This window comes from Herpailurus yagouaroundi, unplaced genomic scaffold (genome assembly GCF_014898765.1).
Source record: "Herpailurus yagouaroundi ecotype Mexico unplaced genomic scaffold, PumYag 139, whole genome shotgun sequence".
In the NCBI taxonomy this organism is placed as follows: Eukaryota; Metazoa; Chordata; class Mammalia; order Carnivora; family Felidae; genus Herpailurus; species Herpailurus yagouaroundi.
In genome coordinates, this window is record NW_024412394.1 from 1,190,537 (window position 1) to 1,205,384 (window position 14,848).

General features: G+C 56.3%; 1 protein-coding gene across 10 annotated transcripts in view; it reads right to left on the reverse strand.

Annotated features, from left to right (window-relative positions):
• The window catches only part of GRM4 (glutamate metabotropic receptor 4), a 151,556-nt gene that overhangs the window by 75,609 nt on the left and 61,099 nt on the right, over window positions 1-14,848 (reverse strand). The window contains exon 1 of one of the 10 annotated variants that reach the window (XM_040473235.1): window positions 1,336-1,459. The exons of the other annotated variants lie outside the window; for them this stretch is intronic. Coding sequence (XP_040329169.1) covers window positions 1,336-1,453 — 118 coding nt within the window. The 5' untranslated portion in view covers window positions 1,454-1,459. Of the gene's footprint in view, window positions 1-1,335; window positions 1,460-14,848 lie in introns of those variants that run through there. 10 annotated transcript variants of the gene reach the window in all.

Sequence of the window (14,848 nt, forward strand, 5' to 3'; positions counted from 1 at the left end):
GAGTACCCACAGGGTCCCTTTGCGTGGCTGCCCAATTGTCCGCACGGCTGCTCCGGGGACCCCCGAATGGGGGATTAAGTGGCTGGCTCACCAGGGGCTCTGCTGACATGACGCAAGCTGTCAGTAGTGAGTGGCACCGAGGACCAGAGTAGCCTCAGAGGGACCAGCATTTACTGAAACGTGCACTGCAGGCCGGGCGTGGAACGAGTCCTCACACACCCTGGGGCGGGTGCTCATAGCCCCATCTTACAGAGGAGGACTGAGGCTCGGAGGTGCTAGGTAGCTGACGGAGCTGACACGGCCAGTAAGTGGGACTGCAATCTGGGTCTGTGTCCAAACCCTCTCTTAGGCCGAGAAAGAAAAGGCCTGGGTCACTGGGTCTCTCTTGACCCCTACCTCCTGCCACCCCTCCCCGGCTCCGGAAAGACTCCAAGTCAGACACCAAGCCCGCCAGCCCTCTGTCCCCTCTGTCGCCTGTGCTGTCCCCGAGGCTGCAGCTCCATCACCATCACCATGGGGACCATGGCCAACGCTCCCTGGGATGCCCTCTTCAAACCTCTCTACCGGGGACGGTGCACTTGTCTGCACCCCCTGCTCCTCTCCCTATGGCCTCTCTCAATGGATAAAGTAATAATCCAAGGGTCCATACGGAGAGCACATATAATTGAATTAAACCTAAGTGGCAAAGAACACTCTCTGATCAGAGGCTGGAGCCTCCTACCTCTCCCAGACTCCAGGCGTAGGATCGTAAGAAGGAAGGGGACACGCAGGAGTCTGGGTGTGGCCCCTTAAGCCCCCCTTGGCAAGCCCCTCACTCCACACCGCAACCTCCCAGCCCCCGGCAAGCACCCCAGCTGCCAGCTACAGGCTCTGATGCCCGCCAAGTCAGTGCCTCCGCTCACAGGGCCAGGGGCAGGAAGCCACAAGCACTTGCCAAGAACATCTGAGCACATGCGGGCGTGGGGACCTCAGAGACCTCCCGGCCCAAGCTGGACAGGGAGCGAGGAGGATGAGGCCAGAGAGGAGCAGCACTTTGCCCAGGGGCACACAGCAGCTGGGGCAGACCCCACCTCCCGATGAGGCTCTCACCACTGCACCAAGGGGGTTAAAACCCAGGCCAGCCCTCTCACTGCTTCCCGCCTGCTTTGTCACAGCGGAACAGCCCAGACTAAACCCACAGTGAAGGCTGGGGCATCCCCTCACCTCCCTGGGCCCCCGCCAGCCCCCTCACCCCTCCAAGCTCCCTCCTGCAGTGAGTGCCCAGCGCACCCCCAGCTACGGTAGCACAGAGCCTGCCCTATCTCCACATCTTCCCCTCGTCCTGTGCCATCCCACCTGCCAAAACGGACTTGTCCTTGGTCCCGTCCCTCCAGGCCCTGCCTCTACTCTGAGAAAGCTGGACAGTTCCATGAGGGAGTATCCAAGGAACACTTTGGAGACCACAGGGCGACATCCGGTAAAGTGAAGTGTGCGGATTGCCGACAAGCCGGCCCGCCCCCTTCTGCGTTCCTCCCCAGAAACGCACACATGGGGAGGGGGAGCCGGCCAGACATGTACCACAGCGCCGTTCGCAATAGCAAACAAACGGAAATGACCTAAATATTTTACAACAGAAGATCGGAGAAATGGGTGTTTGCCCGATGGAAAGAAAACAGCTCTCGTGTGTCGGCCCCACAAAATCCTGGGAGGACACAAAGTCGCTCAAAAAGGCAAATCGCAACCTGATCTGTCCCATTTGTGAGGGATTTAAAGACCACATATAATAAAACAAGATGCGGTCTGTATGGAGACGCACATACCTCTGAGCAAAAGCTGTGTGAAGGCAGGAGCTTCTGTCTGCTAGATTCGTCGCGTGCTTGGTAAACGTGGACCCCGGGACCCAAGCGAGACAAACCTTCCAGGCACAAGTGGCAGTGAGGGCGCTCCAGTCCTCACGTGTGCAGCCTGATGGAGAACATGCCAGGGCACACCCCAGCCTCCCTATTTCATCTGTGAAATGGAGCTACTCAGCACTCGCAGCCCAGTGGCATCCACAGTGCCCGGGAGGGGAGGGGTGGGGGGGTGCCTGTCTGGGACCGCCCTTCTCCTGCCAGCCTTCTGGCTCCCGAAATCCGCTCTTCCCCTGAGAACAGGCCATGAGCTGGCCAGCTGTCCCCCGTGACTCCCCCGGGCTCCAGGCACCTGCCCCGACTTGAATGTGACATAGAGACTCCACTAGAAAACTTGATATCGGTTGCCTGTTGTATTTTGTGGTCTCTGAGCCCTTTCCATTTGCGGCCTGGTGACCTTTCCCGGTGTTCTCCAGGCCCAGCCAAGGTATCTGTGTCGGCGTCTGCCTCCAACTACACTCCCCAAGGGCGAGGCCGGGCCTGTGCATTTGTTCGTTTGTTCATTCACTCATCCATCCATCCACATTCATTCACGCATGCATGCATTCACTCGAGAATTGCCCTGCTCCGTTCCTGGCACAATCAATCAGATGTTGAGAAGTGATAAGAAGTAAAATTCCTACCTTGGAGCTCACGGTCTAGCTGGGAAAGAAAGCAAGACCGGCAAAGACAGCAATGAGCCCGAGGGAACACGCAAAAGGACCGGCCCTCCGGGCCAGCAGGAGCACATGGCAGAAGGCCCACCGGTGCCAGGCCCGCTGCCGGCTCGTCCACGCTTCACGCTGCGCTCAACAACACACTGTGCCCACATGCTACCACGATTTTCCCTTCACTGAGTCTACAGATGTTTGCCGAGCTTGTTAGGTACCGGGGAGGTTTTCGAGGCTAGGATACAGCCGTGAGGAGGACAGAGCCCCCCACCCTCATACAGCCCACTCACAGTGGCAGAAAACGTCCCAGAGGCAGGGCAGGGGAAGAGACGAGTAAGTAGGGTGATGTGAGGGCGGGAAGTGGGGGCCGCACCCCCTCATTCCACCCGGTTTCGTCCTAGAGGACGGGGAAGCTCAGGCCAGGCCGTGCAGCTTATTAAGAGGCACAGGTTTGGACTCTGCTTTGACTTTTCCCTAGGAGCTGCTGCCTTGCCTGACAGCCAGGAACTCAAAACACTTTGGACTTGTAGATCCCATCCTCAAGTGAGAGCTCGCTGTTGAAATGACCTCATTTCTCTGTCCTCCACTGCCTGGGGTTGTACGCGCTTGTTTGAGGCCGGGGACGTGGAAACCCACGGGCACTAAGGGATGCCCAGGGGGAGTCAGCCAGCCAGATTTCCTGCCTGGAGGGGTCTCCCTAATGCCCCCGTGGACTTAGGTTCACACACACTGCACCTGTGCCCACTTCTTCCTCCTCCCCACACCTCCCTGTCCCCTGCCACATGGCTCTCCCCACTCGACCTGTCTGAATAAGCATCCCCGCGATCCTGCCACCCCCCAAGCAACCCCCAGATCTCCTCCCTCCGCAGCACCCCCACTTACGGGCTGGGCCCACCCTGGAAGCCAGGGCAGGCAGAGAGCCAAGGCCCTCCCACTGAAGCAGCCTGCTTTCCCCCAAGCCCACGAGGTGGGGCAGTCAGGGGACCTAGGCTCCCTTGTTCCTCCCCAGAGGCCTCAGCCACATCCTCCAGGCTTGGGCATCTGTCTCCTCCTCCAAATCTCATTCCCTCCCTCACCAGGCCCTGAGAAAGGAGCCAAGCGGCCAGCACACAGGCAGAGGGGTGGGCAGAGCGGCCAGGATGGGGCACCCCAATCCATAGCACTCCCTGTCCTGGGAGGACTCCACATCCACTCCGTCTTTCTCCAGCGCCCAGAGCCCTGGGATCACACTCTGCAACCCAGGATGTCCACTTGGCCTAAACAGCACTGGGGGGCTGGGCTCCAGACTCGGGAGGAGAAATTTCCCCACGGCTGAACCCACCCTTCCCCTCACGGTACAAGCTGGCCGCTGCAGGAGGCCAGCACAGACATGAGCTCCTCTCCTCTTTCTCTTTTCCCTGCTTTTGTCCCCCCTTTTAAATTTAAAAAGAGAGAAAAACAATGAAAAGACAAATCCTGGGAAATCAAGTGGAAGAATCTACATTATGGCAAAATGTGAAGGCAGCAAATTGCAACATGGAGAGAAAGGTGGGGGGGAGTTGCACAACCCGAGGGGGGCCCCCAGGTTCCTGGAGGTTCCTAGCAGAGAGGGAGGTGGGGGAAGGCATGAGGGAGGCTGGGAGTCACCCCGAACCATACGGACGCACACACGCACGCGCGCGTGGCCCTGCTCTCCTTCCTCCCACTCCAAGAGCCAGGCCCTCTCCCCAAATGCGCTTTCAGGAAAGGGAAGGTACTCAGAGGGTCAGTGATGAATCCAGAGGTACTTTTGTTTTCAGGCAGCAGAGCCGGGCCTGGAGGGTGTTTTGAGGTCAGGAAGATGCCCAGGCCCTGGGAGAAGGCCCCTGGCCCGTGGCTGTTCCAGGGCGAGTAGGGCTGTGGGAGACGGTGAAGGGTGGGCCGGCACTGGGCCCAGTCTGACCAGCTCTGGCTCCAGCTGGGCCTGGGGCTCCACAGGGGGCTGGAGGCCTCTTGGGGGGGGGGGGGGTGGTGGGCGGCAGCTCAGGCCGGGTTCACGGCCACTGGCTCTTTCTGCTCCTGTTCCCAGACCTACTCCCCACCCTCTAGCCTCCACTCTAGCCTCCGTCTGACACATGGCTCCTTCCCTACAACCCTCGGTGGCTCCATGCGTGCGTGTGTGTGTGTGTGTGTGTGAGAGAGAGAGAGACAGAGACAGAGACTTGAGGTCTCACCTCCTCCTCAGATCTGCAACATCCAGCCTTACTCAGGTCCCTACCAGAATCTGCCATCCGACCACAACTGCTGCCCCCACAGGCCTCTGCGCCCTCAGCCAGGGGGCTCCCACCCTTGCAGCCCTTCCCTCACTGGGCCTTGGTTACCTGCATCTCTAGTCAGAGCCCCAAGGGGTCCCGCACTCATGCCGCACCTGCTCGGGAGACAGGCACTGATTCACGCTTGCCGGATGAACGAGCCACTGAGTGCCGGACTGACGGGGACGGAAGGGACAGGGGGGCAGGAGCCACCAACACAGGTGTAGGGGCAGAGGCTCTGCAGGAATCCAAGGTGAGCACCTGTACCTGCACAAACCCTTCTAGCTCCTCTGGGAGCTCCTGACCCCTGCAGCCCACTGTGACCTCCCCTCTGAGCCACCACCTGGTCAGGCCGAGCGCCCAGACATCTGTGCGCACAGGCACTGGGCACCCACTCTGTGCCTGGAACCTACTTCATGCCAGGCTACAAAGATAAGCTGCGCACAGCATCTGCCCTTGTAGGATTCACTCGTGAGCTCCATGCACACACCTCACACACACCTGGACATCTCTCTCAGTCCTGCCTTGTCTTGAGATTTTATTTCTCCACCTAAATGCAAATTCCTTGCTAGGGGCGCTTAGGAAACACACAGGCAAAAAAAGAACAAGCAAAGGGGCACCTGGCTGGCTCAGTTGGTAGAGCATGAGACTCTTGATCTTGGGGTCGTGAGTTCAAGTCCCACACTGGGGGTAGAGTTGACATTAGAAGAAGGAGGAGGAGGAGGAGGAGGAGAAGGAGGGAAGAAAAGTATAAGATAGCCATGCAAACTGGCAGGTCCTCAGATTCTGGAAGACAGCAGGGCCAGTAGAGAAGGGCATGAAATAGAGTATCTACCCTCCCCACTGTGGCCAGGATGACTCCAGCCCTAGGGAGGTAGTGGGCCCACTGTGAGATATTTGGCTGGAGCCAGAAAGGGACCAGGTACCAAGGGACAATGAGGATAAGACAGTCATCCAGTATCCCGCCTGGAGGTGCCTCCTTAACGTACCCCCAAGGTTTGTGCAAAGGATGAACACTGCACCTGCATTCAGCTTCCTCCGCCCCTCCAGCTCGAGGCAAAGGATGCAGGCTCCACGGCTTACTCACTGTGTGACTTTGGACAAGTTACTCAGCCTCTCTGAGCATCAGACTTTCCATCTGCAAAATGGGAAAGGACTTAAAGAAACTGTACCCGGTGGAGTGGGAGGGAGGCTCAAATGCGATGGAGTTTGTGAAGGCCTGCGTCTTCCTCCTGGAGCCAATGCCTCCGGGGAGTCGGTGAGGCCAGTGGGGGTAGGGGCTGCCCCAGGAGGAGGGCAGGAGCAGGGAAGGCAGAGACCTCATCACCCAGCTTGGGCCAGGACCCAGGGCTAGTGAGTGAAGCCCTGGGGACCAGGGGCACCGTGATAAAGCAAGAACTGTCCCCGGACACAGGGTGCTGGGAAGAACCCAGGACCAAAGCTTGGAAGCCCAGGGACTGTCCAGGGCAGAACATACATGCTTCCTTTCCTGAACAATCTCAGCCCCTGCCACCACTCCCAGCCACCCCACTACACACACACATGCATTCATGGCAACTCACCAAGCAGCTTCGGTGGCCCCTCCAGTGAGGCAAATCCTGTCTTTCTTCTGAAACCCTCTCCCTCTGCCTCCACTCTCATCCAGCCCTGCCCGTGTGGAGAACCGGGCTGGCTCTGGGGGTGCAGGGGACATGGGCATCAGAGAGCTGGCCTGGTGTGACACAGGAGGCTGAGTCTGGGCACAGCAGGGCCCATGTCCCATTTCAACCAGCTACTTGCTTCGTGATAAAAGCTACTTTGCCCAACCTCTCTGAACATCCATTTCTGCATCTGTAAAACAGGATGGCATTACCCCCACCCCAGACACGCAGGGTCATTGTGAAGATTGCAGGGATCACCTGTGGACAGGCCGGGCCTCAGAGGGGACAGGTGGGGGAGGGGAGGGGCAGGTCCGTGGGGGGACTAATCAAGGCGGCTGTGGGGCTCAGTGCCTCTGAGCCGAGCGTGGCTGTCCCCTCCCCAGAGGCTGCTGGGCAGTGGCAGCGTTGTTCAGAGCTGCATTATTCATGGTGCTCAGCTCTGAGCAGAGGGAAATTTGCTGAGTGATCGACCTAATATCTTAACACAAACCCATTTAGGCAAAACACCTCTGAAGCGAGAAAGGCAGAAAAAAATAAATAAAAAAGGAAGCAAAGAGGTTCGGAGGCAGGTGGTGGCGACGGGGTGCAAGGCACAGAGAGATGGCTGGTTCCTACCTGTCCCCGCCCACTGCCCACCCCACCCCCCCCCCCCAGGGGCCCCCGGCCCCCAACCCCCCCCCCGGCCCCCCGCCCCCCCCCCCCCCCCCCAGTGGCCATGCCGGCATCCTTTGATTGAGGGAATCCCCACCCATTTCTCAGATTTGGCTCAGAGTAGGGAAGAGTCTGCCCAAGGCTCACACAGCGAGTCAGGGGGCAGCCGGACACAGGATCGCCGAGTGTGAGCTCAGAGTCCTCTGCCGAGGGGCCCCTCACACAACAGGACCCCCGTGTCCCTTGACACCCGCTTCCTCAGCCTCAAACTCCACACTCTACCACAAGAGGACCTCTTTCTCCAACTCACCTCAGCCTTTCCCACCCTCAGCCTCTGCTGGTCCCTTTGCCAGAAATACCCTTCCTGCTCTTTATCCGCCCAACACCCCACAGGGGCTCATTTTCTCCTCCTCTTCCCCTTGGAAACATCCCAGATCTCTGCCCCAGCCGGAACTCATCACTGTCTACTTGGGCTCTCGTTACACCCTCTCCACAGGCACGTGCCATCCTCTGCCTGTGCTGTGACCCATTTTGTAGCTCTCGTGCTTTGAGGCGTGAGGGCTCCCAGCCACTTCTTAGCTGGGTGACTTTGGACACGTTACTTCCCTCTCTGGGCCTGAAGTTAATACACACATAAGGCGCTCTGTGCACGGCCTGACACAGAAGCACTCAGTAAGCGTTTGCTATTATAATGTGATTGTCGGCTTCCTCCATCGGTCCATAAGCCCATTTATGCGAAGACCGTGTCTTTCTCGTTTCTAACTCCCCAGTTTCCAGCGGAGTGCCAGGCACACAGTAGGTGCTAATCAACATCGGCTGAACTGAGCCTAACTGCCAGCAGTGTGGTCTGCCTGGCCTCTTCACCCCTGACCCCTTGAGGAGAGGGGCCAGTGATGGGCTGGTGGCGGGGACCCTGCATGGGGCAGGGGCGTGAAGAATCTGACCTCTGGCCAGCTCTACCCCATAGCAGGAACTGACAAAGGTCAGTTGGGCAGGGAGGGGCCGGGGTTGGGGGCCGGCCGCTGGGCCTGTGGTTTGGCCAGGGAGGAACGGGCAGCTGCAGGCCGGGATGAAATATTTAGGAGCCCACATCCCCAGGAAGTGGAAACTGACAAGCAAAATGAAATGTTGAGATGTAATTACCCAGGCAGGCCAAGCATGTCTCCCCGCCGGCGGCGGGCTCAGCACCCGCCCCCACCCCCACCCCCGCCACAAGCAGCACTGGGTAATGAAGTCCTCCCGGACCCTTTCTCGCACCAGTCCTCGCCCCCTCCTCTTCAGGCCAGGCCAGGGGGAGAGGTGGCACAAGAGCAGAGCACGCAGCAAACGGGGGGCCCAGCCCCGGCACCGATCTATGCAGGCAATCCCCTCACCCCACTGGGCCTCAGCTACCTCGGCCAGAAAATGGGGCTGTTGACCCACGCCAGGGAGGGAGGACCCAGACGGTGAATGTGCGCGTGCTTCATTAACTGGCATTGGCAGAGGACGGTGGCAAGGACAGCAGTGAGGACAGGGGCGGACACCAGCCTGACCCAGCACGCCATGAGAGGCTTTCTGGAGGTAATGGGCTGCCCAGGACTCAGGTGAGTAGGAAATGATGGACAAAGGTCTGGGGCTGAGGTCCAGATGTGGGCCCTGAGCTGCCCGGTGCTCACCTAACCCCCACAAGCTTCCCCAGGCTCTCCCAACACTGTTGGGCCACAGCTAGGAGCACAGAGACAGAGACCCAGACAGGGGCTCCAGGCCTAAACCCTGGGAACAGCCTTGAGTGGGTCTCCGGAGGGCATCCTAGAGCAAGGGGGCTGGGAACGGATACTCAGCTGACCCTCATCCTGCACACCAGAACTGGGGGAGGCAGCACTCCTTTCTGACTGAAACCAGGGCCCAGAGAAGGGCCGTGATCGGCCCAAGGCAGCCCAGCATGTGCTACTCACACACATGCTGCCCCGGCCCCTCTCCAGGCTGGCTCAGCGCTCCCGGGGCAGGTCCGGCCTCACCCGGAAGCAGCCAGCTGACCCCTCAGCTCTAACCCGCTGTGCACCCTGACTCCCATCAACACCGTCTTACCAGACCAGAGTTCCACACCTACACAGCCTGGCCTGGCCCCCTAACTCTCCACCAAAACTCCAATTCCACTCCATCACTCCCTTCCCTCAGTGGCTCTCACCTCTCTCAGGGCCAAGTCCAAGTCCTGAGGCCCTGCACCCTCATCATCCACCTCCAACAGCACCTACAGTTGCCAACACACACCAAGGTGTCCCTCTCTTCCTGCCTTTGCTCAGACTGTTCCTCTGCCTTTGTGCCCAACTCCCCTCCCCAGACTCCTCCTTCAAGTCAGCACCTGTCCACTCTTAAGGGTTCAGCGCATGGCCCACTCCTCCAGGAAGCCTTCGTGGGTATCCCCAGGCTCCTTCTCCCTTGGGCGCCCTTAACGATCCCAACATCTCAATCACTGCGCTTAGCACAGTGAATGAAAATTATGGGAGATGGCCACTGCCAGGCTTGAGCATTCACTGATTCAGCAACAACTTATGAAGCACCTACCCACAACCCCCCCCCCCCCCCCGCCCAGTACCAGGCACTGTCCTTGACACTGTGGGCACAGCTATTCATAGGACAAACCAGAGTCCTGCCCTCACGGAGCTGATAGCCATCTACGAAGTAGATAACAGATGCTGAGGAATGAAAGAATGAACTAATTAATGAAGAGTTGGCCTAGGGGCGCCTGCGTGGTTCATTCGGTTAAGCGTCTGACTCTTGATTTTGGCCCAGATGTCACAGTTGGTGAGAACCAGCCCCGAATCGGGCTCTCCCTCCCTCCCTCTCTCTCTCTCCTTCTCTCTCCTGCACACACACACACACTCCTCCATTATTCCACAGCCCTCAAGTTCATGCAGTGCTCACACATTCTCTCATTAATTCCTCCCAATCAACCCATGGCTTAGGTGACCATTTTACAGATAAAGAAACCAAGTCCCAAGCCAGAGCCTCGGTCTGGCTGCCTCCCCCTTTCCTTTCTCCAGCTGATCTTCCCTCTCTCTTCCGCCTTTCTACCTCTCTCTCCCACCTTCTGGGGTGACTGGCAAGTGGCCTCCTCTCTCTAAGCCCATTTCCCTATCTGTAAAATGGGGCAGGCAAGGCACCCCTCCCATTCCCCCCACGGCAGCCCCAACTGTGTCCCTCTCCATCTTTGTTCTTCTCCCTCCCTCCCCTCTCCTCTCGCTTGTCACTTTGTCCTGCTTCCTCCCCCCATCCCAAAGCCTCCCTTGGGTCCCAAGATGTCTACCAAATGGTCGTTAGCTTTCCTTCTGGCTCATTAAAAATGAGAATTTGCATAGAATATCCATATGATCATTCTGTCTACAGGAAAATGGGACACGGATATAAGGCAAGGATATAATGTAAGTTGGGGAGAAAGGGGAGGACAGTCACAATGCAAGGGGGAGAAACCCCCCCAGGAAGAGACCAAGTGCTCACCACTGGGGGCTCAGACCTCAAAGACAGCCCCCCCCCCCAAGCCCTTGAGCCCTTTCTTGGCCTTTCCGATGGCTAATTCACCTGTTTTTGTCATTCTTACAATAACCAGCAAAGTAGGGATTGCGATTATCCCCATTTTACAGATGGAGAAACTGAGAGCCAAAGAGGAATGGTGGCCTGTCCAAAGACACACAGCAAGTCTGTGGCATTCCTGGGGGGGGGGGGGCAGTGGTCTCTGCCATGGGCCAGACTCCCCCAAACCCACGTAGGCCTGCTGTTCTCCCAGGAATGCTGTCCCTCCTCACTCTCGGAAGGAAGACGTCACCAAGTACTGCATGAGTCAGGCAGTTCTTCTACCCAGAATACCCTTCTGCTCTTCTGGGACAGGCCCACCCACTCTTTAAGGCTCTCCTCCCATCACCCCTCCTCAAGGAGGTTCCCCCTCCCCAAACAACTGTTTAGCCAGATGCAGGGATTTTTGGAGACAAATGCTTCCAGACCTCTTCTCTCAGCTATATACAGTTGACCCTTGAACAACACTGGTTTGAACTGTGCAGGTCCACTTATATGTGGATTTTTCTCGATACAGTACAGTCCTGTAAATGTATTTTCTCTTCCTTGTGATTTTATGAATAATATTTCCTTTTTCTTAGCTTCCTTTTTTTTTTATAACACTATATAATACATGTAACATACAAAATAAGTGTTAATCAACTATTTATGTTATCAGTGAAGTTTCTAGTCAACCTGACTATTCATAGTTAAGTTCTGAGAGAGCCAAAACTTATATGTAGATTTTCAACTGCACAGAGGTTGGCACCCCCACCCCCGGGGCTGTTCAAAGATCAACTGTAATTGCATTTACACCTGCCTCATCCCAAAAAGAATTCGCAGCAGTGCCCAGAAATAAATATGTTTGGCTAAAAAAAAAAAAAAAAAAAAAAAAATTAATGACAGAATTGAGGGGAAGAGACCTGCACTTTAAAGATGAGGCTTTGCTCAGCAGCCAAAGACTGGCAGAGAACTGGCAGTTTGTTGGGACCAAAGCCAACCAGGGATTCCCCAAAGGTCTGGCCTTGGGGGTGGTTGCCGCTATCCGTGGTGCTGAACCCAGGAGTTGCCTGAGCGACCTCCAGTCCACATGCGATCTAGGAGCAAGTCCTGCGGGCTTGAGCTTCAAAATACACCCTCAGGACGCCTGAGTGGCTCAGTCAGTTGAGCATCTGACTCTTGATTTCGGCTCACGTCATGATTCCAGGGCCGTGGGATCAAGCCCTGCATCAGGATCCACACTTAAGATTCTCTCTCTCCCCCTCTGCCCCTCTCCCTGCTCCTGTTCTGTCTGTCTAAAATTAAAAAAAAAAAAAAATTAAGACCCTAAATCAGTCCGTTCTCATCTTCCCCACTCCCAGTCTAAGCCATCATCGCTTTTCACCTGGATGATGGCAGTGGCCTCCTCAGTGGCATTCCTGCCTCAGTCACCTCAGCCTTCACAGTCTGTTCCCTACACAACAGCCAGAAAGATCCTATTAAACCCAAGTCCGTTAACGTCCCTTCTCTGCTCACAACACTCCAATAGTTCCCATCTCATTTAGAAGCTAAAGTCCTCCCAGTGGCCAACTAAGCCCCCACGTGATCAGCCCCTCCTCTTCTACATCCTTCCACCTGACTCACTCTGCTCCTGCCTCCTCTTGGCTATTCTCCAAGAAATGCCAGGCAGGCTCCCACCTCAGGGCCTTTGCACTTGCTCGTTCCTCTGCCTGGGGCACTCTTCCCAGAGATCACAAACCTTACTCCCTTACTGCATTTGGGGCCCTGCCCAAATGCCACCTCTGCACCTTCTCTGACCACCTTATATGAGATTGTCTCCCCTACGTGGCCCTCTCTGCCAGCTGCTTTATTCTTCTCCATAGCATGCCATCAGCTCCTCCCTGAAATTGTAGGAGGGAGATACCTGAAACTGTATTATATAGTGATGCATTTACTTGTTTACTGTAAGCTGCCTCTGGCCCTCTCCCCAAATGTGAGTTCACAAGGCCAAGGATCTTCATCTGTTTGGTCCATTGCCATGTCCCTAGTGTCCTGGTTCAATGCCTGGCACACGGTAGGTGCTCAATAAATATTTACTCAGCAAATGAATGACTTACCATGCAGAGGCGATGGATGAGGGGCTAAAGAGGAAAAGAAATGCCCCACTCTCCTCCTCACCAGCTGCATCCTATGGAGCAGGCTCTATGTGACTTAGAGGCCTGGACTCCATCTTTCTGAGTCCCTGAAAGCCCCAGGAGCATGAAGGGAGCAAGCACTGAAGAAGTGACCACCAAGGAATATGACCCTCCCTACCTCTGGGGCCTTTTCTTTTAAATTTTTTTTAATGTGTATTTATTTTTGAGAGACAGAGAGACAGAGCATGAGTGGGGGAGGTGCAGAGAGAGGGGGAGACACAGAATCCAAAGCAGGCTCCTGGCTCTGAACTGTCAGCACAGAGCCTGATGCAGGGCTCAAACTCACGAACGGTGAGATCATGACCTGAGCCGAAGTCAGTTGCTTAAGTGACTGAGCCACCCAGGCACCCCACTCTGGGGCCTTTTAGACAGGGCCTGTTGGGGCTCAAAGACACTGGGAAGAGGGCTGGTGGACACAGAATAACAAGGCAAAAATGGCCACGACAGCCCTCAGTTGTGTCCACATGCATGAGCCCATCAGAGAAGGTACCCAGCCCCTTGCTGGTCTTACTGATGAAGAACTGGAGGCTCGGGGGGGGGGGGGGGAAGTGACTTGCCTAAGGTCACGCAGGAGTAGAGGATGAGGCTGAGACCCCACCCAGGACACTCAGCAGCCCCATCAGGCCTGAAGCAGGAAGCCTCAGAGTGGAGAGGAAAGAAAATGGTGAGCTCACAGGATCTTTCCAGAGCTTCAGAGAAAAGGCAGTATGGGGCATGCTTTAGCTAGCTACATCTCCAAGGAGCTCAGAGTGGGGGTACTGAGGACTCTACCTCAGATAGGAAAACAGGCTGAAGTCCAATAGTCAGCAAACAGGTGTAGAGGGTTCCTGAAGGTCCCAAACCTGAGCAGGGGAAGGTCACTGGCCTTCTCTAATTGCTCTTTAACAAAGGGGAAAAAATCAGAAGGATCAGGTTGCTCTGTGCATGGCTACTCTGTGGGCTTAAGTCTGGGCCCAAGAACGACAGACACACCAGAAGCTGGAGCCAACCCTATGGTATCTGGACTTCCATGTGGTGAGGACAGATAGAAAAGCCAAGAGTGGTGGGTGAGCATGCAAAGATGCACGTTGGGGGACCTCCGAAGTCCCCTAACCCATCGCCTTCATCTTGGTCATCAAGCTGACACTCAGAGAGGGAAAGTGAACAGCCCAGGGTTACACAGCCACCCAGAGACTGAAGCAGAACTAGAAGTGGGCCCAGCTCCCCCACTCTGATTAGTAATGGTGACAACTGACACCTTTGGCAGCCTGGTGTTTTTACAGGGCCCAGACTATCCTAAGCACTTCATACACATTAACTCGCTTACTGCTCACAGCAACCTAAAAGGCGGTGAGGGGAGGCTACTATTAATATCCTCCTTTCACAAGGTGGAAACTGAGGCCCAGAGACCATAAGGGACTGCTCGATGTGGTGCAGCTCATGGTGACAGAGCCAGCATCTGGGCTCTTACCCACTCCACTCTACCGCGGCATCCAGAGGACAGGGTTCAGAAGGTCAAAGCCACAAAGGGGCTGCAACCAACAAAGGGACGTTTTTTTAAACCCCAAAGAAATCTTCAAACACGTTCCACAAAGAAGACCAGTGAAAGAAAATGCTGCTTCCTGTCCAGGAGGCAAGGGATGCAAATTCAGGGCAAGAAGGGCTCGGCATCTAATATCTTCTTCTTCCTGTCATCCCCGTCAAGCTTAGAGGCAAACCCAGATCGGTGCACGTCCCTGCTGTGATAGGTCAGGGGAAGCACATCAGAGACGAATTGGAGAGAGCAGGAAAAGTGACCCAATGACACCCAACCCAGGGGACTCACAAAATCAAGAGGTGTCAGCGCCCTGCCAAAGGCCAGAGTGGCAGAGAAATCAGAGCGGACAGGCTAAGTCCCCAAGGCGGGCCGGGCAAGCTCGGGGTTCATCTTCACAGCAGTACGAAGATTGACCTGGCAATCACCAAGCAGTCACATCGATGCCAACACCTTGCCAATCTCCAAGCGCTGTCCAGGAGACCCAGCTGGCGCGTGGTAGGCCTCGTGGCTCGGGAGGGGGTGCCCGTGCC